The 24,067-nt window shown below is 39.7% G+C and overlaps 3 protein-coding genes across 4 annotated transcripts; 2 read left to right on the forward strand and 1 right to left on the reverse strand.

Moving 5' to 3' along the window:
- Positions 1-3,387: 3,387 nt before the first annotated feature.
- Positions 3,388-7,340, reverse strand: mettl18 (methyltransferase 18, RPL3 N3-histidine). The gene is made up of 2 exons (XM_072390376.1): positions 7,148-7,340; positions 3,388-4,462 (listed from the first exon to the last, which is right to left on the reverse strand). Exons 1-2 carry the CDS (start codon positions 7,250-7,252, stop codon positions 3,509-3,511), a joined length of 1,059 nt encoding a protein of 352 aa, XP_072246477.1. The 5' UTR covers positions 7,253-7,340; the 3' UTR covers positions 3,388-3,508.
- A 255-nt stretch (positions 7,341-7,595) lies between these two features.
- Positions 7,596-12,152, forward strand: zdhhc16a (zinc finger DHHC-type palmitoyltransferase 16a). Of its 2 annotated transcripts, XM_072391038.1 has the most exons (11): positions 7,596-7,745; positions 8,607-8,864; positions 9,182-9,376; positions 9,473-9,561; positions 9,774-9,802; positions 9,917-10,050; positions 10,250-10,333; positions 10,437-10,522; positions 10,878-11,001; positions 11,300-11,370; positions 11,472-12,152. In XM_072391038.1, exons 2-11 carry the CDS (start codon positions 8,631-8,633, stop codon positions 11,572-11,574), a joined length of 1,149 nt encoding a protein of 382 aa, XP_072247139.1. In that variant the 5' UTR covers positions 7,596-7,745; positions 8,607-8,630; the 3' UTR covers positions 11,575-12,152. The 2 variants fall into 2 exon arrangements, with proteins under 2 accessions (XP_072247139.1, XP_072247140.1); XM_072391039.1 differs by lacking the exon at positions 10,250-10,333.
- Positions 12,153-14,807: 2,655 nt separating this feature from the next.
- ubtd1a (ubiquitin domain containing 1a) lies at positions 14,808-23,184 on the forward strand. Its single transcript, XM_072391040.1, has 5 exons — positions 14,808-15,126; positions 15,540-15,626; positions 21,200-21,427; positions 21,901-22,086; positions 22,282-23,184. The coding sequence occupies exons 1-5, from the start codon at positions 15,075-15,077 to the stop codon at positions 22,494-22,496; spliced, it is 768 nt and encodes a 255-aa protein (XP_072247141.1). The 5' UTR covers positions 14,808-15,074; the 3' UTR covers positions 22,497-23,184.
- Positions 23,185-24,067: the final 883 nt, after the last annotated feature.

Consider the following 24,067-nt stretch of genomic DNA (forward strand, 5'->3'; position numbering starts at 1 on the left):
TAAATATGTTCTACATCAGCTTTAATAAACTCAAATTAGAAAGTGTCAAATTTTTTTCAACACAGTAATATTCTTTATTATATACAAACAGAAAAGTAACATTTTTTCACCATTTAAAGAAATCAACAACATATATTAACATGAAAAAAACTTTTGTTGCTGTTGTTGTATGCTTGACAAATCAGTACCATCCCAAAAGAACTGAGCCCATAGATGACACCTGAAGATGCCACCATCTATGGAATTCAGTTCTCATAGTAGAGCACTTATCAAAATGTCCTCGGCAGCGTCTTGGTCCTTTCATGGAAGAACTGTTTGACGCGCCTCATGCTTCAGCGTCGGTGTTCCACACAAATCAAAATTTCCGCCTTCTTGTTAAGAACAAAAGAAAAAGTGAAAACTACCCATTATAACCAGTGAAACAACGCAACACTAAAACAAACTTAAGAATAGGAAATACGTTCAATAAGCGAGAAGCGAGTGTTAGTTAATAGATGCAACATGTGCAGTTAGGTCACCATCCCCACTTCTCAAGAAAAGCGGGGTGATGATGAAACGATTACATCAGTTCTGCTTCTTCTACTGTAAGATTGAGCAAGAGACTTTTAACAGTGATGATTAGACTTTGCTTTAGACAGACATTACTCACAGGCTGTATTTAGTGGAGTGGAATAAATCATTTAAAACATTTTTACGTTTAACAGATCAACACTTACATGTCCTCATTGTTTGAGGTGCCATGGCAAAATGATCAGAATCGTACAAAAATCAACGGCATAACATACTCATTTTTTAGCTTTTCATATCTAAACCAAGCAGTAGAGCTGGTTCAGACAGGTTTTATTCCACAAACTTGCCGTAAGATACAGTACGGTCATTGAAAAATGCGTTCTACCACACAGTAGCGCAGGACATTACAAGGATAAGAGCTCTTGAAGATAAGTTAAACATCAAAGCAAAGTGGAAAACAAAATCTTCAAAATGCAGTTATCATTAGATTTATCTTTACCAGGTTTTTAGGGAGCCCTCTGAGAGCGTCGGGCCTGTATGGTGGACCCAACCATCTTTTTAAATCAAAGTATTTCTGGAAATGCTTCACAACCTTTGAAATTAAAGTCTGTCAACAAAACCGATACAAGCACTGAATGAGATCAGGGATATTATGACTCATACACTCTTAGGAAAAGAACCCTGGGACAGCGTGATTATTGACAGTTTGTTGATGTGTCTTTGAACTCTACAACGTAGGTTTGATATTAACCAGCCTGTGCTGCATTACAGATTCTCGCCTGTCATTTGAAAAACATCTCATCCAAGGCCCTGGAGTCAATATTGACAATGAGAGTACAGTGAGATGATTATACAATGTTATCTGGGGTTTATTCATTGAGAGTATGCACTCTTCTAGAGCACAGAGCAGTACAATGAACTTTCTAAGGAAGGCCACACCTGAACGTGTTCAGGAAACTCATATCTTTCCGGCAGTTGGACTTGGAAACAACCGGTTCTGCGGCCTATTAAATGACAAGAAATCTCCTATGAGGAGAGTCTTAAACAGCAAATTAACAGAAAACAGAAAAATAAACTGCTTTCATTTAGAGATCAGACTTATATAAGGAAAATTTGGAATTTACTTTTCTTTAAAAAAAAAGAATTCTGCCCTGCTTACTCCAAATATGTCAAAATGTCAAGCACGCTGAATGTTGGTTCATTTGCGGTTTCTACCATTATACATACCTGATTTCAGAGCAGATTGTCTTTCCTGATCTTGCATTTGCCAGAAATAAACCTCCTCATCACAAAGGCCTCCCAGGATTTTGCTCTTGCCAGCTTTAAACACACCTCAGCAGTTCCATGTCAACACAAACATGTTTAAACGTTGAACCAGCAGCAGCTCCGTTTCACACTGAGCACACATTCCTCCCCAGTTCACCTGCAGCTTCTGCTCACTCGCTCATGTCCTCCAAGTCCCAAGGAAGGATGCGGCACAGTGTCTGGCATTCAGAGCAAATAAGCTTAAATACCACCACCTTTCCACATCACCCATCAGCCTCCCTCCTCTGTTTTTCATACACTCCCTCCGTACGGTAAGCCCGACAGTCACTTCCCAGTAAGAAGGAAGCAGTGGGAGTGAACAGCACGCCCCCTCACTGTGAATCAACACATAATAGTTTCTGAGGAAAACCATCTGACTTGCCCTGCCCCCTGTTCCCATAAAGTAAGCAGGGGAAAGGCTGTGTCTACTCGAGGAACCAGGAATTCCCCCACAGGCCAGAAACAGCTGTCGAGATGAGAGACGATGACGAAGTGCACACACTGGAAGTTTGCCGGCCACTTTATGCAAACAGAAACCATGTTTTGTGTGTTTAATGTACGTATGTGTGAAACAGCGTTTCAAACTGCAACACATTCACATAAAAAAGCAGCTGGAAATTCTGCTCACACATTTGTGGGCGTTGAAATGCACAGTCATGTTTGAGCTCCTGACATTTAGTTTCCTAGAGAAGCTCCGATTGTTGTTGAATATCTTTGATCAGCATTGCGTCATGGGCATGTTTTGATTAGTTAGAATACTGAGTATCAGTGTAAGTCAGTTGGGGTTTGACAGAGGTGTATTAAAGAAAAAAACATCCTCATATGACTCTGCTGTCAAATCAGTCGGACATGACAGGGATCAATCTCAGAAAAGGTCAGCAGGCCTTTAGTTTTTAAACACACCAGCAGCTTATTCAAACAGATCCATTGTTCAGTGGCAATGCAAAAACCCTGATTTCCCCGCATCGAAATGCGAGAAATCTAGTCTGGACTTGATACATTGTTCCTCAGAAAAATTCCTGTTAGATAAAACCAGTGGATTTCCTTGATCTGGACGAAAAGGGGATTCCACATGGAAAAAAAAAATAACAGCGAAGTTCCCTTCTCATACATGGATGGATGTCTCTCCGGGATGTATATACTCCTGAAATGCGTCAAGACATTTTGCCTTGCAGCGGAGCCCGTCATGATTAGGTAACCAGCAGAATAGGAGGTACAGAAACCCCATAGAGTCCCACCATTGATGTGTGGTGACTCTAGAATCCACTTTCAAACTACATCCTTAGGCTTGTGGGATAAGTTGCAATTGACATTTTGCGCTGGACTTCAGAAACAAGCCTGGCTTTCATGCTGGTGTTTGAACACTGGGGAAAACACTCGTAAAGGTCACTGAGCCCATTTCCTTTCTTTCCTCCCCATGCATCTAAAGACCTGTAACAGCCCCTTTCAACAGCACTTTAGTTACTAGCAGACGCATTCAAATTTCTATACAGGAAGTGAAAGAGGGTGTAGACAATGAAGAAGCAAAAAAGACATGACACAGTAGGTTTTTTTGCTGTTTTTACTGTCATTTTTTACACACACAAAAAAAGTTTCATATAGCATACTCCCACAGAAACCTATTTCCATTCATTTCCTATGTTCATCAATGAATACACTTCAACACAGCTCGAGAGTGTCTGTCGGCCCTCGTTCAAGTTTGCTTCTTAAAGCGCAGCGCGACTACATGTCTCTGAAGCCCTTCTTCCCCGTCCCACAGGCGATCCAGAGAGAAAATGCCCCTCTGCTCCACAAATGTCTCAAACAAATGCAGGCCACCACCAACACCGAAGTAGTGGGCCTTGGTGGCGAGGTAGACGAGGCCGCCCGGTGCCAGCAGTTTGTGGAGGGTCTCGTGTAGAGCAGGGTAGTACTCGGGGTTGTAAATGGTCTCCGAGGTGAATATGATGTCGAATTTGGGCTGTGGTTGTGTTTTTAGAACCAAAGGGAGAAATGTGCTCCAGTCACCAGAGAAGAAATGACACCTACTCAGTGACGGGTGCTGGGATAGGTCTACAGCTCTTTTCTTTGAAGGTGGGTTGCTATCGTTTTCCTCTTCCTTGCCTGACTTTTCACGACCGTCTTCCAGGATTTTTCCCTCGCCCTCCCTGTTTTTGTCATCCTCGCTGTCTACCTCATCATCCTCTTGGCAGTTTAGCAACACATTTGGGACCGTGAGCTGCTGAACGACGGTACTGTTGTAATCTTGAAAGTGAACCTGCCCGGCTCCTCTCTTCAGAGCCAGTATTCCCAGCAGCCCTGCTCCACACCCCAAATCCAAAACTGCCTTCCCTCTGAAGGTCTCTCCATCTTTCTCAATCAGCTCCAGAAGGTCATATGTGCACTCCCACACCTTCAGGCCTCCCTCGTACACGCCAGAGATGAGATCAGACCTCTGCTCTGCCCTGCGAGAAAGAATTTTCTCCCTGTCGTCTCGCTCCAAGGCCGTCCTCTCAAAAATAGTTTCGTTGAGGAAGTGCAAAGGAGGAAGAGTTCCAACGGTAACCGTTTCAAAAACGGCATCCGTGAGGAGGAACTGTGGGTCGCGTGGTGGAAGGTGTTCTTCGGCTTCTTTTACTGGTCCAGCTAGTTTAGGGCTATCTTCAGTCTGCAAACACAAAGCAACATGCATGATTAGGGAAGAAAAGCACGCCATCAGGTTTATATGCATCTGCTGGCTCCAAGTGAATAAATGACCGGATAACATGGTCAATGACAATAAGTGGCAAATAAGAGGCAAATTTGATCATTTTTAAAAAAAAAAGAGCTTGTGTGGTTTGAGGAAACTACTTCTACTTGTAGTATTTGCAGAATAGGTTCAGGGGATTTTTTTTTTTTAAATGAATTGTAGACACCAGTAAAGGTCCAGTGTGTGGGACACGGTGACATCTATAAAAATCGCAACTGAATGAAATCATCACCCTCAGTTTCCAACTGTGCCGGAAAAACTATGGCGGCTGTGAAAACCACAAAAGCTCTGCATGAGGTGGTTTGACCTGAGACGTCAGGGGACGTTAATAACTTGCACAAAGGAAATGAACACAACCACTGTTATTTTCATTCAATGCATCACTGTTCAAAACAGAGTTATGGATATTATGGATATGTATTTTTCGTGTAAAACGCGGCCCTTAATGTGGAGTTTGAACAGAGGAGTTGTGTGAACAGATTCTCAGTAAATACGGCTCATAATTATTACGGATATGACTTAATACACAAGGATCTCTTCTTTACATACTATACATTGTTAATGACATTAATCAATTTTAGGGATGTTGTAACAGGGCTTTTGAGAAAAGAGTAAATGATTTACAAGGCCTCCACGCTTGAGTTAGCAAAACAAGTAACAAAGTAACTGCTGCTGGAATGAATGTTGCTGCGTGTGGGATCCCTCTGGACTTGAAAAACACCATAAATACATGAGAATGTGACTCTGAAGGTTCCAACAGATTCACAACGCCGCGACTAACCACCTAATCTCCCGCGGCCTTTGTATGTATTTATCAATCACGTTATTCCCCTCACCTCTGTCATTCATTTTCTGTTCAGAGCCTAAAGGCTAAAAGGCTGGATGACTGGTTAATCATGAGACTTGTTGCAGATCAGCAATGTGGTTCACTTTCTGACTACACATCTCTGACAACACCACTCGCAAACGTGTGTCACACACCCACGGGAGCGCTACAATTCTGATAAAAAAAAAAACACATTCCTGGAGAGTTTGTGGCATGCCTCAGTACATTGTTCTCAGTCAGAAGGACAACAACTTGCAAAGTCCACAAGACATGAATGATTTTCCCCGACTTGTTGTTGACGTGCCCCCGGGCTGTGACGTCGAGGCTCACAGGCAACGTGATTATCAGCCTACGCTCATCTTTTTTTTTTTTTGTTGCTTTCTCTGCATCTACAATCGAGTTGAATAGTTGAATGTGGTTGGAGGACATCAAATTGGGATATTGTGATCAGATTACAAAATTCAAAACTCACTTTAACGAGCCCAGTTTTCATGATAAAACTAAGGTAATTACAAAGAAACTTTGATTACATGCAATATGGCAAAATGAGTAAATAAATAAAACATGTTCATGTTGATGCATTGAATTAGAACAGTTATAGGCCAACGCTTTGCTCTACTTTGTATCAAAGTAAGTTTCTGTCAGTTTTGTTGATGGTGACGTGCATCTTAGTTTTCTTTTTCCATGTGCTTAATGATGAATGATCAATAGTTATCTTCTGCGTATCTAAATTGAAAATGGATAATGAATGTGTGTGTTTACTGCTCCTCCTGTCAGCGCAAATAACTTCTGATTACTAAAAAGAACACATCATGAACTGCCCCCACGTATTGGATCAATTTTCGAAGGCTAAATATGCTAAATATTCTGTGCGTTAAGTGAATGGAAAATTGTTTTGAAAATATCTGGGTCTGAAAATGTTGTGGCTGCTTCTATTTTTCTTTTTATACACATAATATATTCAGTGTCTGAATTTGAAATCAAAAGAATGACTCTGATCATATTATTTTTTTTTCCGATGGACTAACATATCAGTTTCAAAAATCCGTTTGATTCGTATTCACTGACTGACCACATTTAAAAATCATACCCAATCACAATTTTTTTTTATTCATCATATTTACACTACATGAAATAATCATATTTTAAACTATCACATATCTGTTCTTATAAAAATGTAGGAATCCTGTCCTTAATAGACTGAAGAATCCTGTTTTTCCACAATGAGTTGTTAACTGTACCACATGAACAGATCACAGATTTATGTCAGATTTGCAAATTGAAATGAGTTCGTTTTATTATACATTAAATGTGTAAAAAATTGTATACATTAAACAGGGCAATAATTACATGTGGTAGCAACGGTCTTTGAGATGCATTTAAGCGCCACCTACTGCTATTTCTAAAAACTTGACTGTGCAAGAACATAAGTGTACTTCCATTGTTTTGCTGTTTATGTTTTTATGCTTTCTTTGTCATGCATTTGGTCCAAGGGTCTTTTGGATCATGTTATACTTACATTATTAAAGCTAATCTAAAAAGACATGTCCAAGTTATTGGTGCTATGTCAACGGGACTGATGCTCTCACCCCTTCAAAGTGATATGGGCAACTGTACGTGATGCGTTTACGAAAATTTATTTCTTGTAACTACGACCATTTAAGTGACATTTGCTCGACTGGCAGAACTTCCTCGACAAGAGGGGGGGCTACTTTAAATGACTACCCGAGAGCCTGCTGTGTATAGCAACACATCATTAGTGAGCTAACGTTACTCACACATTTAGAATAACTGTTTTTCTTTCCCGTTTGTCGTTCATTTCCATCCACGTCGTCAGAAGCTGCTGTTTGTGCTGGGAGGTCGAAGTTAAAGCAAAACGACATGATGACTGACTAGACTAAACGCGATTAGCTTCAGGTTGGAAGGTTCCACAAGTCATCTAGCCAGCATGTTGTAGCTTAGCAGAGCCGCTTGGTGAGAGAACTTCAAATCCCATAATTCTACAAACGTTTCCTGCCTCCTTTTTGCATTATTTAGTGAAGCAGCTGGATAATCACGTTTGGTGGAGTGACGTTAGATGTATTAACATATAACAACGAAAATGTAAGGACTTAATTATAAATGTGTTGGAAACATGGAGAAAAAACTGTTTGAAATATTGCATTAATTCCTTACTCAAACGACCATAATGCACCTCGCCAGTATTATAGCGCTTGCGCATTAACTTATAGGTCAGGATTCAGATCGTTTAACTGTCACAGGTCCCTGATCCTGCTCCTCCTCGCAAATACAATGTCTGCTATGCCGTTTTTGTCCATCCTTTGAGAATGTCAGCGAAAAGGATGGTCTCGACGGGTCTCTCGTCTCCATAAAACAGTGAGTACTGCTAAATATATAAATTTTTAAATGCCATTTAATGTCAGTATGAGCCGCAGCTCACAGTGTCGGGTAATTGAATTGGACATCCGGACAAAAGGGATTTTGGAGCGTTATCATCCAGAGATGTTGTAAACAAACACGTGAACTCGAGACAAATTAGGTGCTTTATTGTGCCTTTTATGAGGCGACAGACACAGTTGTTTTTCAGTTGTCATTGAACATCCCTGCCTTAAGGTGAGGCAGAATGCTGCAGCTGACAAAACTCTTCTCCAATCCAGACCGCTGTTCCGTTCACCTCCTTTAGCTGTAAGAACCTCCACCCAGACTCCACCCTGGCCGGAATGCAGCAAAACAAGACTACCTGTATAGTTGTTTTTTTTGACAAATCATAAACTGATGTTCGTTTGATTACCTCTGTATTTCCGTTGTATATACATGTGAACGCTTGGCTTGTTTTGCCAGCACCTTTAACGAGAGGGGCAATTAAGGCTTCTCAAGCGGGGAAAAAAAATCACTTGTAGAGAACATGTGATTATTATTTTTTTGTTGTTTCAAGAATGGATGCGCCGATTTTCTTTATCTGGTTATTTATACGGTAGTTTATCTTTACTGGAGGAGGTAATTTTCTCCGATTGTTGTTGCACCAAAGGAAGAATGACACAGGAAGTGAATGTAAATAGAGTATCCTCAGGGTTTGGGTCTTTACTCTTGTTGATGGATGTCTAGTATGGGCAGTTTGTGCTACTCTTAGAAAAGTAGGCCTATGGGTTGTTTTTTTTGTTTTTTTTGGCATTGTGTTTGGCAGGTTGCCAGAAGTCTGTCAATGTCTCTTTACTTTTACTACCTTTCCACTTTCAGGTGTTCGCCTACAACAAACGCAGGATGCGGTGGTGTCCCAGCTCTGTGCTCCACCTGCTGCGCTCTGTGCGCCTACGGTTGTGTTGCAGGCGAGGAAAGAACAGACTGCCTTTGTGGATTAGGGAAATTTGGGCTTACGTGAGACTGCTGGTGCAGTCACTTTACTTCAGCTCTCTTACGGACTCTGATGTCGTTTTTGACTCCATCTTTGAACCAGTGTTTGTGACGGTGGATTATGTCACTCGCTGGTTTGGCATGGTGAGTGTTTCTGTATATATACATATATATATATATGCCTGTATGCTCATTTAACTAGCAAGCTTTGTTGCTGTTGTCACTTTTTTTTTCTTTTATGACAGCTCTCTACATTGTGAAAAAAAGAGAAGGTTATGGAGTTATGTGTCAGTGCTCTTTAGCAAACTTCAGGCATGTAAGGATGTTTGTTGCTGGAGGTCAGCAGGCTCCTCTATAGTGTTCTGTCATTGACATTTATATGTTAGACTCGTACACAGGGGACGCAGCTACGTTTTTTTTGGAGGTGCCACTGTATGATTACTCCCATTTTTGTCTTTAAGGTGTTTGTCTGTCTGGTGGTGATATTGACCAGCTCCATTGTGGTGATAGCCTATTTGGTCCTGCTGCCTCTGGTCCTCAACACATACTCTCCCGCATGGATAGCTTGGCATATTTGCTATGGGCATTGGAACCTTGTCATGATTGCTTTTCATTACTACAAAGCTGCCAAGACCTCCCCCGGGTATCCCCCTACAGTAAGATTCCTCTTTTCTGCTGAACAACTAACCGTTTCATTTGTCTGTTAGTCTGGTCTTTTGGTAATTCAGGTACTTTTTCTTTCTATCTGTCAGGAAAAAAATAACAGGCCATTTGTGTCGGTCTGCAAAAAATGCATCATGCCCAAACCAGCAAGAACCCATCACTGTGGAATCTGTAACAGGTAAGTTAAAGTCATTTCTTTGACTTTTTTTGTTTGTATCAGCTATTCTGATAAAGTGGTTTTATGATTCCACAAACTAAGTCAAAAAGAATATTGATGCTGTGCAAAATCTTGTCTGATTTAGTTATTTCCATTCTCACAACAAAAAAAAACAAAATGACTGAAATGTCAGTTATTACGGTCAGGCTAATGGTTTTTCTTTGCCTTTGCAGGTGCATTCTAAAGATGGACCATCATTGTCGTATCCTTCTGTGCCCAATTTTATCCCAACTGGTTTTACAAGCAGCGTCAGAAAGTTCATGTAGTACTTTACAAAAGACATCCTGGTGATTTTTCCTTAATGTCAGCATCCCAGCCTGGTTGAATAACTGCGTGGGCCATTTCAACCATCGTTACTTCTTCTCATTCTGTCTCTTCATGACCTTGGGCTGTGTTTACTGTAGCATCAGTGGCAGAAATCTGTTCCTAGATGCATACAATGCTCTTGAGGTGAGATGAGCAGACGGTCGTTATCAGTGGGCCCGCTTGGTGTTTTTTTTTTTTTTTTTTTTGTCCTTGTGAGCCGCTATGTCTCTTAATTTTTCCTCTGTGTGGTATCGTTTTGTGTGGGGCTCGACTTTTACTTGCTGACGCCTCTTTGTTTTCCGTCTTTAACACTTGGGTTTATGTATGTGGGCTGCTCCTTCAGCGCTTTAAGCATATGGACTTGGAAAAGCCAGGGATACCAGTAACGGGGATGGGACTTCTTATAGGGCTTCTCCCATCTGGCCAGGTATCATTCACACATGAAACGCACTTTAACCGAATCAAGCTCATGCGTGGTTTTTTGTTTGTATGTTTGATAGTTGTGTAATATTTTTGTTTTTTTTGTCAAGACCAAGTATCAGACACCAGCACCTCCATACTCCTTCAAGGATAAGATGATACATAAGACTATCATCTACATGTGGGTGCTCACCAGGTAATGTTTCATGTTGCCACTTGCCGCACATAGAGCCAGTCCACATACTGTAATAAAGTTTATTGCACAGACTAGTTCAGCGACCTTTGCTCGGAACACAAAAATTTAAAACCGATATTTCTTTTTTGTTTTGTTTTTCTTTCAAAATATTTTTTTTTTGCTTCCTCTTTGTTTAAGTAGTCACAATTGTGAATAATTGTCTCACATATTCCGATTTTATCGCTTTCTACTAATGCAGAACTGGAAAGTTTGATACGACTGACATGATTAAACATTAGATGGTAGAAAAGGGTTGGTTTTTTTGTTTTTTTTTCTCTTCACGGTCGATAAAATAAAATCTGCTTTGTTCTCGTAGTACGGTGGGAGTGGCCCTGGGAGCTTTAACCATGTGGCATGCGGTTCTCATATCCAGAGGGGAGACCAGCATTGAAAAACATATCAACAGCAAAGAAATGAAGCGAATGACCAAATGTGGCAAGGTGAGGATATACATACAACTTAAAAATGTTACGGGAAGTGTTAAGTGACAGGGGTTTTGTGTATGTGAGTTTGTTTATGTTTCTTTTAGCAATAGACGTTGAACAAATGTTTAAAATAACAAATTATCCAGAATTGAACATCATAATCACTCGCTTTGAAACTGTGCCAATGTGCAAATCCCCAATCTTTGTCAGTTGCCATCCAAAACCACAAACCACCAGCTTCCTTATCAGAGGTAATGAAGGTAATGGGTTCTTTTGGTCTTTTAATAGCTTTTTAATTTCACCGTTCTGCCAGGTATACAAAAACCCATTCAACTATGGTCGGCTGAACAACTGGAAAGTCTTCTTTGGGGTGGAGAAAAGAAGGTGTGTTTCTCTGATGTGAGGACAGATTGTTTTTTCGCCCAGGTATTTGTGCGCCCTGTGTAATCACTGCTGCTTTGTCCTTTTTTTTTTTTTGTGTGCAGTCACTGGGTGACACGTGTTCTCCTGCCCTCTGGACATGCCCCACATGGTGATGGTTTGACATGGGACATCTTTCCAGTTAAAAAGGATCTCATACCTGTATGAAAGACCTTGGTTCGGCATACTTTCGGCCAACTTGTCAGCCCACTTGATCGGGTTGGCTGAAAGGAATCTTGCTCAGTGGCTCCATATTACTAAAAACATGAAGTGATGCCAATCTCCAATACCTCAAAAAACTTGTTCAGGCATTGTTCGTGGCTCTGCAGGAAGTGTTTTTCCAGCAAGGCAAGGTGCCATAAACTATTTGTTCTCTGCTGGGTTTTACTCATTCTTCCAAACTACTTTTACTTGATTGTGACCACTGTACTATTAAGGTTTTATTTATTTTTGAACACGTTATAGATATGACTGACTGAACTGTTAGGTACTGATTTTTTTTTTTATTTTTATTTTTTTTAAGAAAACATTTCAGCAGTTTCAGCCAAAGCTGACTTTTATTCAAAAACACTAAATTTGATGACACGGTGGTTCATCTCAGCAACTCCACCTACCAAACCCATTTATACTCTCCAGTCCTATGATATGATTTGATTCAAACATTCAAGGAATGTAACCTGATAATGTTATTTGTGGGTATTTTGCACTTGTTAATGAATAAATCTTTATTACTTGCTTTACTTAAATACCTCTACACTGTCAGGATGTCTTTTTACCATGTGGCAGGATCACTCATAAGACACTGAGTAGAACGAAATGAACACTATGGACTCTGAAAAATACCAATGCCAACATAACTGCCAGTTATGGTATTGAGTTTATTCTTTTATTTTTTCCATTTGTGATTGGTTATTTTGCTTCTGGAACGCGCTACACCAAGCTACTCAAGCTCCAGGGTTATGTCACAGTCTTATGTTGACAGACCACGGGAATTTACTGCAACACGACGAGGATTAAATGAGACGCACGCCAGATTTCACAAATAAACAGACAGCAGCTGAGATGCACTAAAATCCATGCAGCTGAGAGACCTTGATATTGTTTTTCCAAGTGATAGAATTAAAGGCAAATTTCTCTGGCAGTAAACAGTGTCTGGCTAAAGAGGGTTATGAAATAAATCTTTTTCTGTGTGTACATCTGTGAGGAGGGAGAAGAGGGAAGAGATTAACGGACGATAGCAGATTTCCGCCTGATTCCAACCCTTTCTCACCCTGCCACTGCTCGTCTCCTTTAAACAAATAACGCAACAATATCTAATCATCCAGCAGATGTCAGTGTGCAACATGCTAAGTTTGCTCACAGGCTCTTCAACATCAGCATGAGCATTAAATAAACGAATGAAATCACAAAGAATTTTATATTTATTCTAAGTAGTAGGTTGTCAATTTTAGATTTGAAGCTGAAGGATGTTTTATAGTTTGACAAACTCTTATCAAAACGGTAAAAATAAGCCCTTATCACAACATTAGGGGCTACTTTTTTTAAGTTTTCATTGAGGCCGAGATGATGATGAGTATAATGACCAGCAGGCATAGCAGGTTTCTCCATTTGGAAAAGACCCCATTGCAGTGAGGGATGCAAGCATGTAATACAACCACAGCAATCAAGAGTACATACAAACAGAATATTTACTCATGAGTTAGGGAGGACATTTGTGCAGGAACCCGTATAAGCGCATTGGTGTGAGTCTACATAAGAGTAGGAAGATGTTTGGTGATGTTTGGAGATGTAATGTACATGTAGTGCACCTAAGCCTGCTAAAGCAGTGCTAAGTGTTGTTTCCTTAGAATGTTTAAGCTCAAATATCTGTCCAAATGTCTTCATACACTCAACTGTATGCCCTTTTTTGTGCTTTCTTCTAACTCGACCTGAGATCTGTTTTTGTAACAAGGCCAGCTAAATAGAAATAACTATATTTCTAAAGAATAAACTAAAAATGAGCATCAAGAGGCAACATTATGGACAGTTGTGGATATGATCCTGGAGCTTCACTGGTGTATTTCATAAAACTTTAGATCGCACACAGGTGAGATGTTAAAATAAAAGTCTTATGCCGCTGTATTGTTTTTAATTTAATGGTTGCTTTAGTTCCTCCTCAGGTGCATCTTTTAGATTGCTTCCTCATTCAAACACAAACACAATTCTAGCTGTCCCGGAAAGTTTTCCTTAAATTTCACAGTTTCTGAAAAGTTATCGCCTCTACTCGGCACGTGTTGTGCAAAATGCAGCATCAAAACCTCATTTTTGCAGAGATGGTGAACAATGCAGCCGTGTGTTCATTCCCAAAGCGCTGCATCTGAATCTCTTGGTCCCGAGAGTTGCGTTTTAATAGATCTCGTGAAAAAAAAAAAATTCCAGCTGGCTCCGTCTTTATTCTATAGAAGAGGGCCATGCCTTTTCTTGCTGCACAGTTGGCTATTGCAGCTCCTATGGTCTCCAGTGAGATGCCAGTGACTTTTAAGAGAAAGGAAAAATCAGACACAACTAACTTGAATTAATGCAGCTTTGTGGATGCTTTACCTGACGTTGCTCCAGCAACGAGTTATTCCTGTCATGCTCAGGCAACTGAAGTTATCTATAGTGTTTCTGTTTATACCTTTACTCACTGTTCACCTTACATTAACTCACCTAACATGATCCATTGCCTTAAATGCTACTGTGTTGACTGCCCCCTCCCCCCCCCCCCCCCCCCCCCCCCACCACACACACAAGGTTAAAGTAGGTAGGATTACCACGTTCTCACAACATAAGCCAGTACAAATTTAAATAGACATGATAGTTAATTCTATGAACATAACAAAAACAAATGTTAAAACGTAACATATGTCACTGACACTATGTTGAGCAGTTTATGAAGTACATGAAGTAAAAGACGCAACATTTTGCTTGATATTGGGATTCTTTTTAAAGGAAAGGCCGTTGTCTGTATAAATGTTCAAATTGAAAACAAATGTTTCTGTACTGTAGCAATTTCAGACATGCAGTGCATAACTATTTCTATGCCAGATACATGGAAAGAACAGCAACAATAACAATGGGCTTATGTTTACACTCATGTTTCATACCAATACAAATGTTGATGTGAAAAAAGGCTGACCATAAAAAACGTACTTTTGTTCTAACTATAAAGAAGAACGCCCGCTCAATATTTCAGTCTAAAAACGGCTGTTAACAGTGGAATTAATGTTAAGGGTTAATAAATATATATGGAGTATATGGATTCGTCATATTGCAAATTCAACTGCTTTGAAATTCAGATTTTCTTTTTTTATCATTCCCAATCTTCACTATTATTCTGAAGGAGTCATTTCCGGATTTATCTTGAATCTAATTTACGCATGCGTGCGGAGTGGAAAAGCTTTCATTCTCTATCGGAACGCACGGTTTGAGCGTGTGGGCACCCTGCAAAGTAGTTTGAAGACATGGGGAGCCTGACTGCATTATGTTGAAGAAGCGTTGATATTTCCTGAAGACCCTGCTGGAGCAGACCGATCACCGGTCAGTAGACCTGCACAGACACCACTTCCTCCAGTTTGCGTCTGTCTGCTTGTAGACTGCTATCTGCTGCTGATCGCCGAGTCAGGAACTTCTCTTGCAAGCAGGTTCGGATGTGGCAAGCCAACTGCAGACGGATGCATAATTTAGCAGACTGGATTTCCGGTTGGTATCAGCTGTTTTTAATGAATTATGACACAGTAATTGACTTGTGACTGATAAGACTGAAGCATGTCTGTTAATTTGCAGTTGCACAGTACTGTCATAACTGTGCAGAAAGTCATTTTTTAACATGTGAATGAAAACTCAGAGCAAGAGCGGCAGGATGTTCAGGCGCGTGCCCCCATCAGCTGGCAGTACACGTGACGTAAACATAGCAGCTTGTGTGACCTCACAGGGACAAGGAGTGCTGAGCTGTCATTATTCTCCGACGATGCTCTTCTTTCACTTTATTTATGATCATTATTCTTCTTTCTTATTCGACGTTCTAATGCGTGCACGTTGAGTAGTTTGTGTTGGAATCTTTTTCAAATGGGATTCAGATGGTCTTAGATTGATCTCCTCCTTGTGGAATGTAGGGACCGTGATGGGAGGCTGTGTTGGAAGGAGCAGGATGGATGGGCAAGGGAGTGCCCGAAGCTCGACAGGAAGCAAAAAACGTGGAGGTAAGAAGCTCGAACACATTCAACCACCTCAACTCCATTGTGGATAAAGCACGTAAGGGAGCAAGTTTGTTGACTACAACCGAGGAATAATTTTCTCCACATTTGCTATTGCAGGATGCTGTTGTAACTGAGATAAAAGCTTATCTGGCAATATGGTTCTCGTGTTTCAGTGAGCCTTCTGTTATCTTATATGCCTTCAGCTGTTATGATAAATTAGATTTTGTGTTGAATAGCAAATCCAAGCTGAAACCTCATAATTCTACCGTCACAGTCAGGACTTGTAAACCTGCCAGTACAACACCGTAGTTTACCCAATATTACCTTATATTAATGTTGATGATATAACCTGGACTGTGGCTAAATTCTAAACTTTGTTAATACTTTCATTGGGTTCTCCAACAGCTTACATTTCTCTCAAAACTAAATAAATGTAGCAGGAGAAGGTTATATATGCACCTCACAAAACCTCATCCAAACCATGAAATTCAGCTCTGGAAGTTTGCAAATGAGCATCTAGTCATATGTTTAAGGGAAAAAAGGAAACTCTGTCCCACTGTTAAGCAAAGTGGCGGACTGATCATGCTTTGGGCTTATAATGCAGCCGTTGGCAAAGGGAACATTTCACTTGTAAAAGGAGGGATTCATTTCATACCTGAACATTTTGGAAGCAAAAATCAGACCATCTATAAATAAGTCGAAACCGAAGAGTGGAAGGCTCCTGCAAAATGATGGCGACCTGAAACAGACTTCAAAATGCACATTAAGAATCTCACAAGGGGTTCAAGCTTAGATTTGTGCCATTGCCCTCACAGACCCTGGGCTTAAATGATATTGAAAGTCTGTGGATAGACCTCATAAGAGCAGTTCTTGTAAAAAAGAAAAAAGCCCAAGGATATTACAGAGCTTGAATATTTTTGCACAGGAATGTGTGAAAATCCTACCTAAACAAGACGAGCCATGATACATGCCAAAAGGGCTGTTACTAAGTACTGACCATGCAGGATGTCCAAATTCTTTCCATGGGGCCTTTTTTTGTTATTTTTAAACCTAAAAAGGATGAAAATAAAGAAAAAAGTGATTAAGCTTAAAATGTTAAATGTGACACATTTAACTGCACCCCTTTTAGAAATCAAGTAAACTTTATTTAATGTAACTATTCACATCAGCAGAGGTTTTGACCTGTGGTGCTGAAATCATGCACGCTACGTTATATCTATGTAGCACCAGCAAGATGGACCACAATGTAAAGCCTTAACGATCCATGCAATTAGTTTTACCTACATGTTGCATGGAAGTCATCTTCAGTCTGAAGCTGGCAGATGTTAAATGTCCATGTACCAAGTACCATGGCTTAACGTAGTCATGTATCTAATCTGAACTGACGACCTGCTCTGGCAGGACAGATTATATAAACACTTTTCAATCCATTCCTTGTGAACAAATGCCTGTATGCTGTGCTGGACTGGCATGCATTAGGCATTGAGCAGCAGAGTCTCTGTATGAGACATTGACCCACTTAGTGCAGGAGGCATCTTTTGTTGATCTGCTGCAAACTGTAATTACAAGCAGACTGAGGTCATTTACCTGCAAAACAGACATGACTCCTCCAACAAAGTTTCTGCACTCAGATCTTGTACTTTAGTTAAATGTAAGCCCACAAACCTGCCTATTACCTATGTAAATTAAGCATCTTTGAAACAGGTCTGTATTTTTTCAAATAAGTAGTAAAGTCATGTGCCAAATTTATACATTCCCAGAACCACAGTAGTCTCTCCTTGTCTTTAACATTCTGTAATGGTCTGACCAGAGTTCATAACCCGATAATGGCTTTAGTACGTTGCCTTAGGGTATTTCTATCCTGTCTTTAAATAGAGCTGATAGGATTAGGCCTCTTGTGTAAAGAGGCTACCTTCTGGCAAGGACACTACCTACTCTCCCCATACATTGAACTCTTTCAGTGAATTACTCCCAGGGCGTTTGGGGCTGTGTTTGTTAGAAGGGATAACAGTGGACAAGCTGCTGTTATTTTTTAGCAACTTGGGAAGTGTCACAAGGGATACCTGAGCTCTGGATCTGAGTCTGCTCATTGTGTTAAACTAGAATAGGTGTTGGTGTATTACAGCAAGCACAGAAGGGACTCTCCTCTCTCTCAAGGCTGCCATCTCTCACTCATTTTTGTGGACTTTTGATGTACAGAAGTTTGATTCACAGCGAACCTCAGAGAAAGAACAGCTATGGGAGTGCCTAACTCCAGGGAATACAATTACTATCATGCTCCAAACACACCCTTTAGGATCTTGCTGAAAAGTAAGTATAGATTTTTTTTTTTTTGTTTTACGGGGGTGAAAAAATATCATCTGCTTTGACGGCTGTGCAGTTCACTGTTTATGTTATTGTTTTTGCTGCTGTTCCTTTACTTATTTCACCAAGCCTATTAGGTTTATTGTGTATTGGCATAGCCTCATTACACATTGATGCAAATTGAATACCAAAAAAAAAAAAATCAGCAAGGGAAAAATGGCTACAAATGCATGGGAAGGTTCAGATAAAGCAATAAAGATAAAGCAATGCTGCATTACATCGCGAGTGCCACTTCCTTATGATCCAGTAAACAATGCATCTGTTCGGTAAAGGCTTTACGACCCTGACCTGAATCATATGTCAGTATATAAATGCATTGTTTATGCAGACAGGCTTTACCTTAATGGATTGTGAGTTTGAATATTCAGAGTGGAGGTTGTAAATCTGATAAGTGAAAGATAAATTGCATTTTAGATCAGATTTTCTGAGTGTTTGTATTGTGTTTTAGAGAAAGACAAAAAAAAATCTCAGTTAATATAAATTAAGTATACAAAATAAGGTGTGAAAACAGAAACGAAATTATTATTTTGCCCATAGAAGTTGGAAATACACAAGAATATGATACAAGAAGATAGAAACCAAGAAAACTGAGAAAACAAAAGCGTTGCGCATTGAATGTGAAAAACAACAGAAAAAGAGACAAAGGTTACAGTGACTACAAAAAACACATTTAATACACAGTCAGTAGCAATTGCACATTGATACAAAAGTAATATGTGAAACAGATGATTCATTTTAGTGTTTATTTGCTTGACCGTTTTATGGTAGAGTTTCAGTGGATAGTAACTTAAATCCACCAGGACTGTTTAAGCTTGAATGAGGGGAAAAAAAACTTAAATAAAAATAGCTAATCTTAGATTCCAGGTAGCTACAGACTTACAGGGAAGAACTCTGCGTCAAAGCTGATCTCTGTGAACACAAACAGCCAGGATCACTGATTTACTTGAGCAGTGACTTGGATGACGGGATATTTTTCATAAACTGTGGCTGTTATTCTTGATGACTGACATTGACTGCTGAAAACAACTCCTCTGCTTCTAATAATGAAGACAAACCACAAAGGTACCTTCAGCTGTGTTATATACATTACAGCCAGTACAACCAGAAGGAAGAAAAAAAAACTCATCTTGACCATTTTCATGACTTAAGATGCTCAACAGTCAGCCTAAAAACTTACTAAGAGTAGATTTTCATCTTACTGGAGGATACTCTGGCTGAATAAATGTTTCGGTCTGTGTCTTTTTCTGCCATTTTCTCTGTGTTGGTCATGGTGCTTTTTTAGGATTCCTGAAACCTTTACTATTTGCATTTGTTCGGCTGGTATGCTGATGGAGTTTTGCATGATTGCCTGGCCGGAGACTAAAACAAATGCCCGTTCAGGAGAAGGAGTAAAATATAGAACCGTTCTTAATGCTGTTTCCTTTTTTTTTTTTAAATCAAGGAAGCTTTTTCTTGGTAAATTTGAATTCATTTGCAAACTGAAACAGGCCATTGTCTCATGACTAAAAGTCACTGCTACCGCCTGCACTGGTGCTGTGAGCATGTAAAACAGGAAGGTGTTGTGTGGTGGGAATGTCGCCTAATGCTTAAGTAAGAATTTTTTGCAATAATCTCAAATACTTCTTATGCACATATCATAAGACATACATAAAAATGAACTAAACCAATCTGTTGATCTATTCATTTAGGTACAAGAAAGGTTTATAGAAAAAATGATAAATTATGATATTATTGTTGTTAGTCCATCACAAGGCACATGGCCACATACATTGGTGAGAGTTATTTTGAATGGGTTATATAAAACATCTTATTTGTTTGCTGTAAAGGTTGAGCTATCTATCTATAAAAATAAAAATAAAATGAATAAACACAAAATCTGCATGTTTGGGAAACAAGTGTAGGATCTCATATTAAATATTAAGTATTAGATATGTTTCATATTGGATTTAAATTCTGTTCAAAAAAAGATATTTGGCACATTGCTATGTAATATAATGTAATATGGGGGCAGTGACATATAAATCCATGTCTGTTTCTTGTTAGGTGACACAACGTATCCATCTGATATCTTTATGATTATGGAAGTTATTGTGCTATATGGGAAAATGTTACGTAAGGGTTAACTTAATTCTTCTGAGAAGGGAAGAGGGGAAAAAAAGAGATGTTTTTAAAAAGATCACCACCAACTTTGATGCCGTAAAAAGCATCACAGCTTGAAATGTGATAAGTGATTCATAACGGATTTGTTTCATGTGCGCTTGCTGTTTGCAGACTTGTGTATTTTTTGATGCTTCTGATTGGCCAAAGAGTGCTCATCTTTTCATCTGATGCCCTATGGGATAGGGGCAAATAAATCCTGTTATGTGGAACCTGATTACTGCCCATAATCCACAGCAGTGTACTTGTGTGTGTATGTCTGTGTACATGTACAGTATTGGTTACTAGCCACTGCAGTAATCCAGAGTTCTATAAATAACCACTTTGATTTTCCTCCCTCTGTGAATCAAAGGGGCTTTGTTGTTAACTGTTAAAAGAGATGTATGGTATATGCTGACATGAAAGAACCTCAGCAGGTTCGAAATGACTGATCTCAGCGTTAAGGCATAAACATATCAGAGATGGTGCTTTAACGACTTTAAACACAAACACTTACAAGATAAAAAAGAATGTTCAGAAGTAAACAAACTGACAAATTATTATATATTCGTTCATTTTATTTTTTTCTTATGTAAATTCTTTCTTACATTACTCTGAGACAATGGTTGTTCTGCCTATGATATTTTAGTATGTCACAGGACTATAACGTAAGATCAAAGAGGCACTTCAGCCAGAATTTATACTTGTGTTATTTGCTGTAGAAACAGAAGCTTGGCACAAGTCTGCCAAGGTGATCTGAATAACACCTCAAGTTTCTCTGTGCTGGAGGTAATGGAAAAGAGCTCAGCCATTTTTAGAGCAGTCATGACGTGAGACAACATGGCAGCCATCCACATACTAAGCATTTTTATCACCAGGTACCTGAATTTACTGCCCGATAAGACCTTTATGATGTCATCAGACTAGATCAAGTAAAAGATTAAAAAGTTTACCTTTTGAACTTTTTAGAAACTTAAGAAATTGTTTGCATGTGCAAAGTGACCATCGTTTAAACCCTTAAGTCTGGATCAAATTAAGCACTGCCTTTTTTTTTCTTTTTTTTTTTTTTCAAATAGCACGCAATGAGCCTCTCAAGAAGGAGCGTCCAAAATGGAAGAGTGAGTACCCGATGACAGAGGGCCAGCTGAGGAGTAAGAGGGATGAGTTTTGGGATACAGCTCCAGCCTTTGATGGACGGAAAGAGATCTGGGATGCTCTCAGAGCAGCAGCCCTGGCTGTGGAGTGCAATGACCTGGAGCTAGCACAGGCGATAGTGGACGGTGCCTGCATTACACTGCCGCATGGTAGGGAACTACTTTAACCCACACAGTGTCTCTTTCAGATATGATAACATCATCCAAACTGTAAGCTGAAAATCCTGGAATGACCTGCCCAAATTGCATCATTTAATGTAATGATTCACGCAGCGTCAAAGAGCAGTTTGCAGAATCGCATGCATGAACTGATCAGAGATTACTGCCCTAATGGTTACGTAATAGCCATAGTACTGTGTGTTCACTGTGAATGGACTGATACCATGAGAGGAAAAAGCTCTGTCCCTTTGTTGTTTTGATCACACAGTTTTTGCTTTTAACTGCTTTACTTCTTCAAGCTCACTTACTCTCTTGACCTAACAGTATGTAAACCAGGCTTATGTAACTATTGTAAAACATGGAGAGAGGGTTTACTATAGGTAGTGATGATAATTTAGGCTGCCAGTTTTGATGAAAATGTTTTTGGGATCTGGTCGTTTAAGTGGGGGATTTGTCCTCTGCAGGCTCCCTCACAGAGAGTTATGATGAACTGGGCAACCGCTACCAGCTGCCAGTGTACACTTTAGCCCCACCTGTCAACCTCATCACTGAAACGTCTACCGACGGCAAACTGTCCGAATGCACACAGAAGCAAGCTCAATCACAGCCGTGTAGAGAAGAGTTCCAGCTGCGGGTGCGATTATCAACAGGTAACGGCCACTGCTGCGTATGCTCTGTTTACATAATGAAGAACTAAATCCTAGCCGGCTTTTCTCCTGCATTTGATATTTATATTACCTATCTCATCCTGTCTTAGGGCAGATTAACAATTGATGGCTTTACAATGTCTTACAGCTCGTTCGGTAATCTGTGTCAACTCTCTTTATGCCTTGTGGTTGTCTTAGGAAAGGATGTGCGTCTGACAGCCAGCCTGGCGGACTCTATCGCTGAGTTAAAGAAACAGTTGGAAGAACAGGAGGACATTACCGTGACCCGTCAGAGGTGGTTCTTCTCTGGGAAGCTTCTGACTGACAAGACTCGTCTGCAAGACGCAAAGATTCAGAAGGACTTTGTTGTCCAAGTGATCGTGAACACAAATCCCTCAGTTATAACTAACTGAGGTGTCAGGCAGAAGAGATGAAGTGACGAAAAGATAAAAGACGTGCCAGAGAGGGCTGCAGGAGTAGAGCCTGAAATCAGTTTTCAATCAGTACTGCAGTTTAAGTTTGTGTACATTTTTATATAAGATATTATTGCTTTTATATTGCTCCTTTTTCTATTTTTCCTTTTTTTCCAAATAAAGCAAGAATATGAAAAGCACTGAAACACTTTAGAGTATAGGTAGAGCCCTAACACACACATTTCACTTTCTGTTTGTCTATTTGTGGAGACCTTAACTTGCAGCTCTGCCATTCACTTGGCTTCCTCTTCCTCGTCATGTCTGTTTGTACTTGTGCTTATTGAGGAATTCAAACACAGTTGACCTGATGGTCAAATAAGGAAAATCCACTCTCTTTTTTTTTTTTTGAAAAGTAGAAAGAAAGCTACTTGTAATTATGAATATCAGATTAAGTGTGTGTTGTTTGGTCATGTAACTGTGTGCACAGTGCACGTGAGGCTCAAAAATATATACTCATGATAAAGAAGTGGAATGTAATGAAAGCACCTTTCTAAAAGGTAGTAAGAGATTATCAGGTTTACTTTAATTTCATCACTCCAAACAACTGTACAAACATACTGTAGTTTTATGTATAATATGATGCTCACTGTACTTGAATAACTTAATAAATATTGTACATTTAAATCCATTCTCCCCTTTTGTGTTTTTTTTTATAAGCACTACACAGATGTTAGAACCCACTATAACGTTTCCATGGCTGGTGTTGCCTGTCTTTTCAACAAAGCAATACCCATTAGGATCCGCCTACAGGCTCTGTCTTCTAACTGTGCCGGGATCTCCTTCAAGGGTGGCAAATAAAAATAAAATTTGACCACACATCTTAACAAAGTGATGTGACGCCAACATGTCCGTCCATTCAGCGTGGCAATGATTCTTTGAAATCCATGAGAGTTCACTCTAGGTTTGAAACATCATTTTTCTGAACAATATTCCCTTATTTGGTGTTTTGGTGACAGTGGTTGAGAGAGCTGTCTTGAGATTTTGGTCCAACATTTCACAGAAATGTTCACACGGGTTGCGATTTGGTGACCATTAAGCCCATGAGACACAATTCTCATTATTTTTCTGCTCACACCCTGTTGTCATACTGGAAGGGAACAGTCCTTTCAGAATAGAAATGCTTCATTGTAGATGACAGATAATCATTTGAGACAGATGTTTTTCAAAGTGTGGCGCATTCCTTCTCTTGGGATGCTCCAAGTGTCAGTTTTGAGTCACTTCAAAGTTATGATGTGGTATAAAATGTGGTTTTTCCCCAAAGTCAGAAACAAAATTTCCTAAGAAAGACCACCAATGTATTCCGTGTAATCTGGATTTGGCAGTTAGCAATATGTAGTTATCATGGATCATATAAAGAGCTTTCAGGGTTCGAGGCTGACTGGTTTGTAAAAATTGTGAAAGCAGTGAAAAGTGCTGTTATAAGTGCTAAACCAACATAAAAATTGCTGCTAAATTTCTGTCAGTTCCCAGATTGATAAAATGACTTGTTTTGGTTGTATTGTTGTGTAGTT

Source organism: Leuresthes tenuis, unplaced genomic scaffold (genome assembly GCF_036924035.1).
Source record: "Leuresthes tenuis unplaced genomic scaffold, fLeuTen1.0.hap1 SCAF_8, whole genome shotgun sequence".
NCBI classification, from domain to species: domain Eukaryota; kingdom Metazoa; phylum Chordata; class Actinopteri; order Atheriniformes; family Atherinopsidae; genus Leuresthes; species Leuresthes tenuis.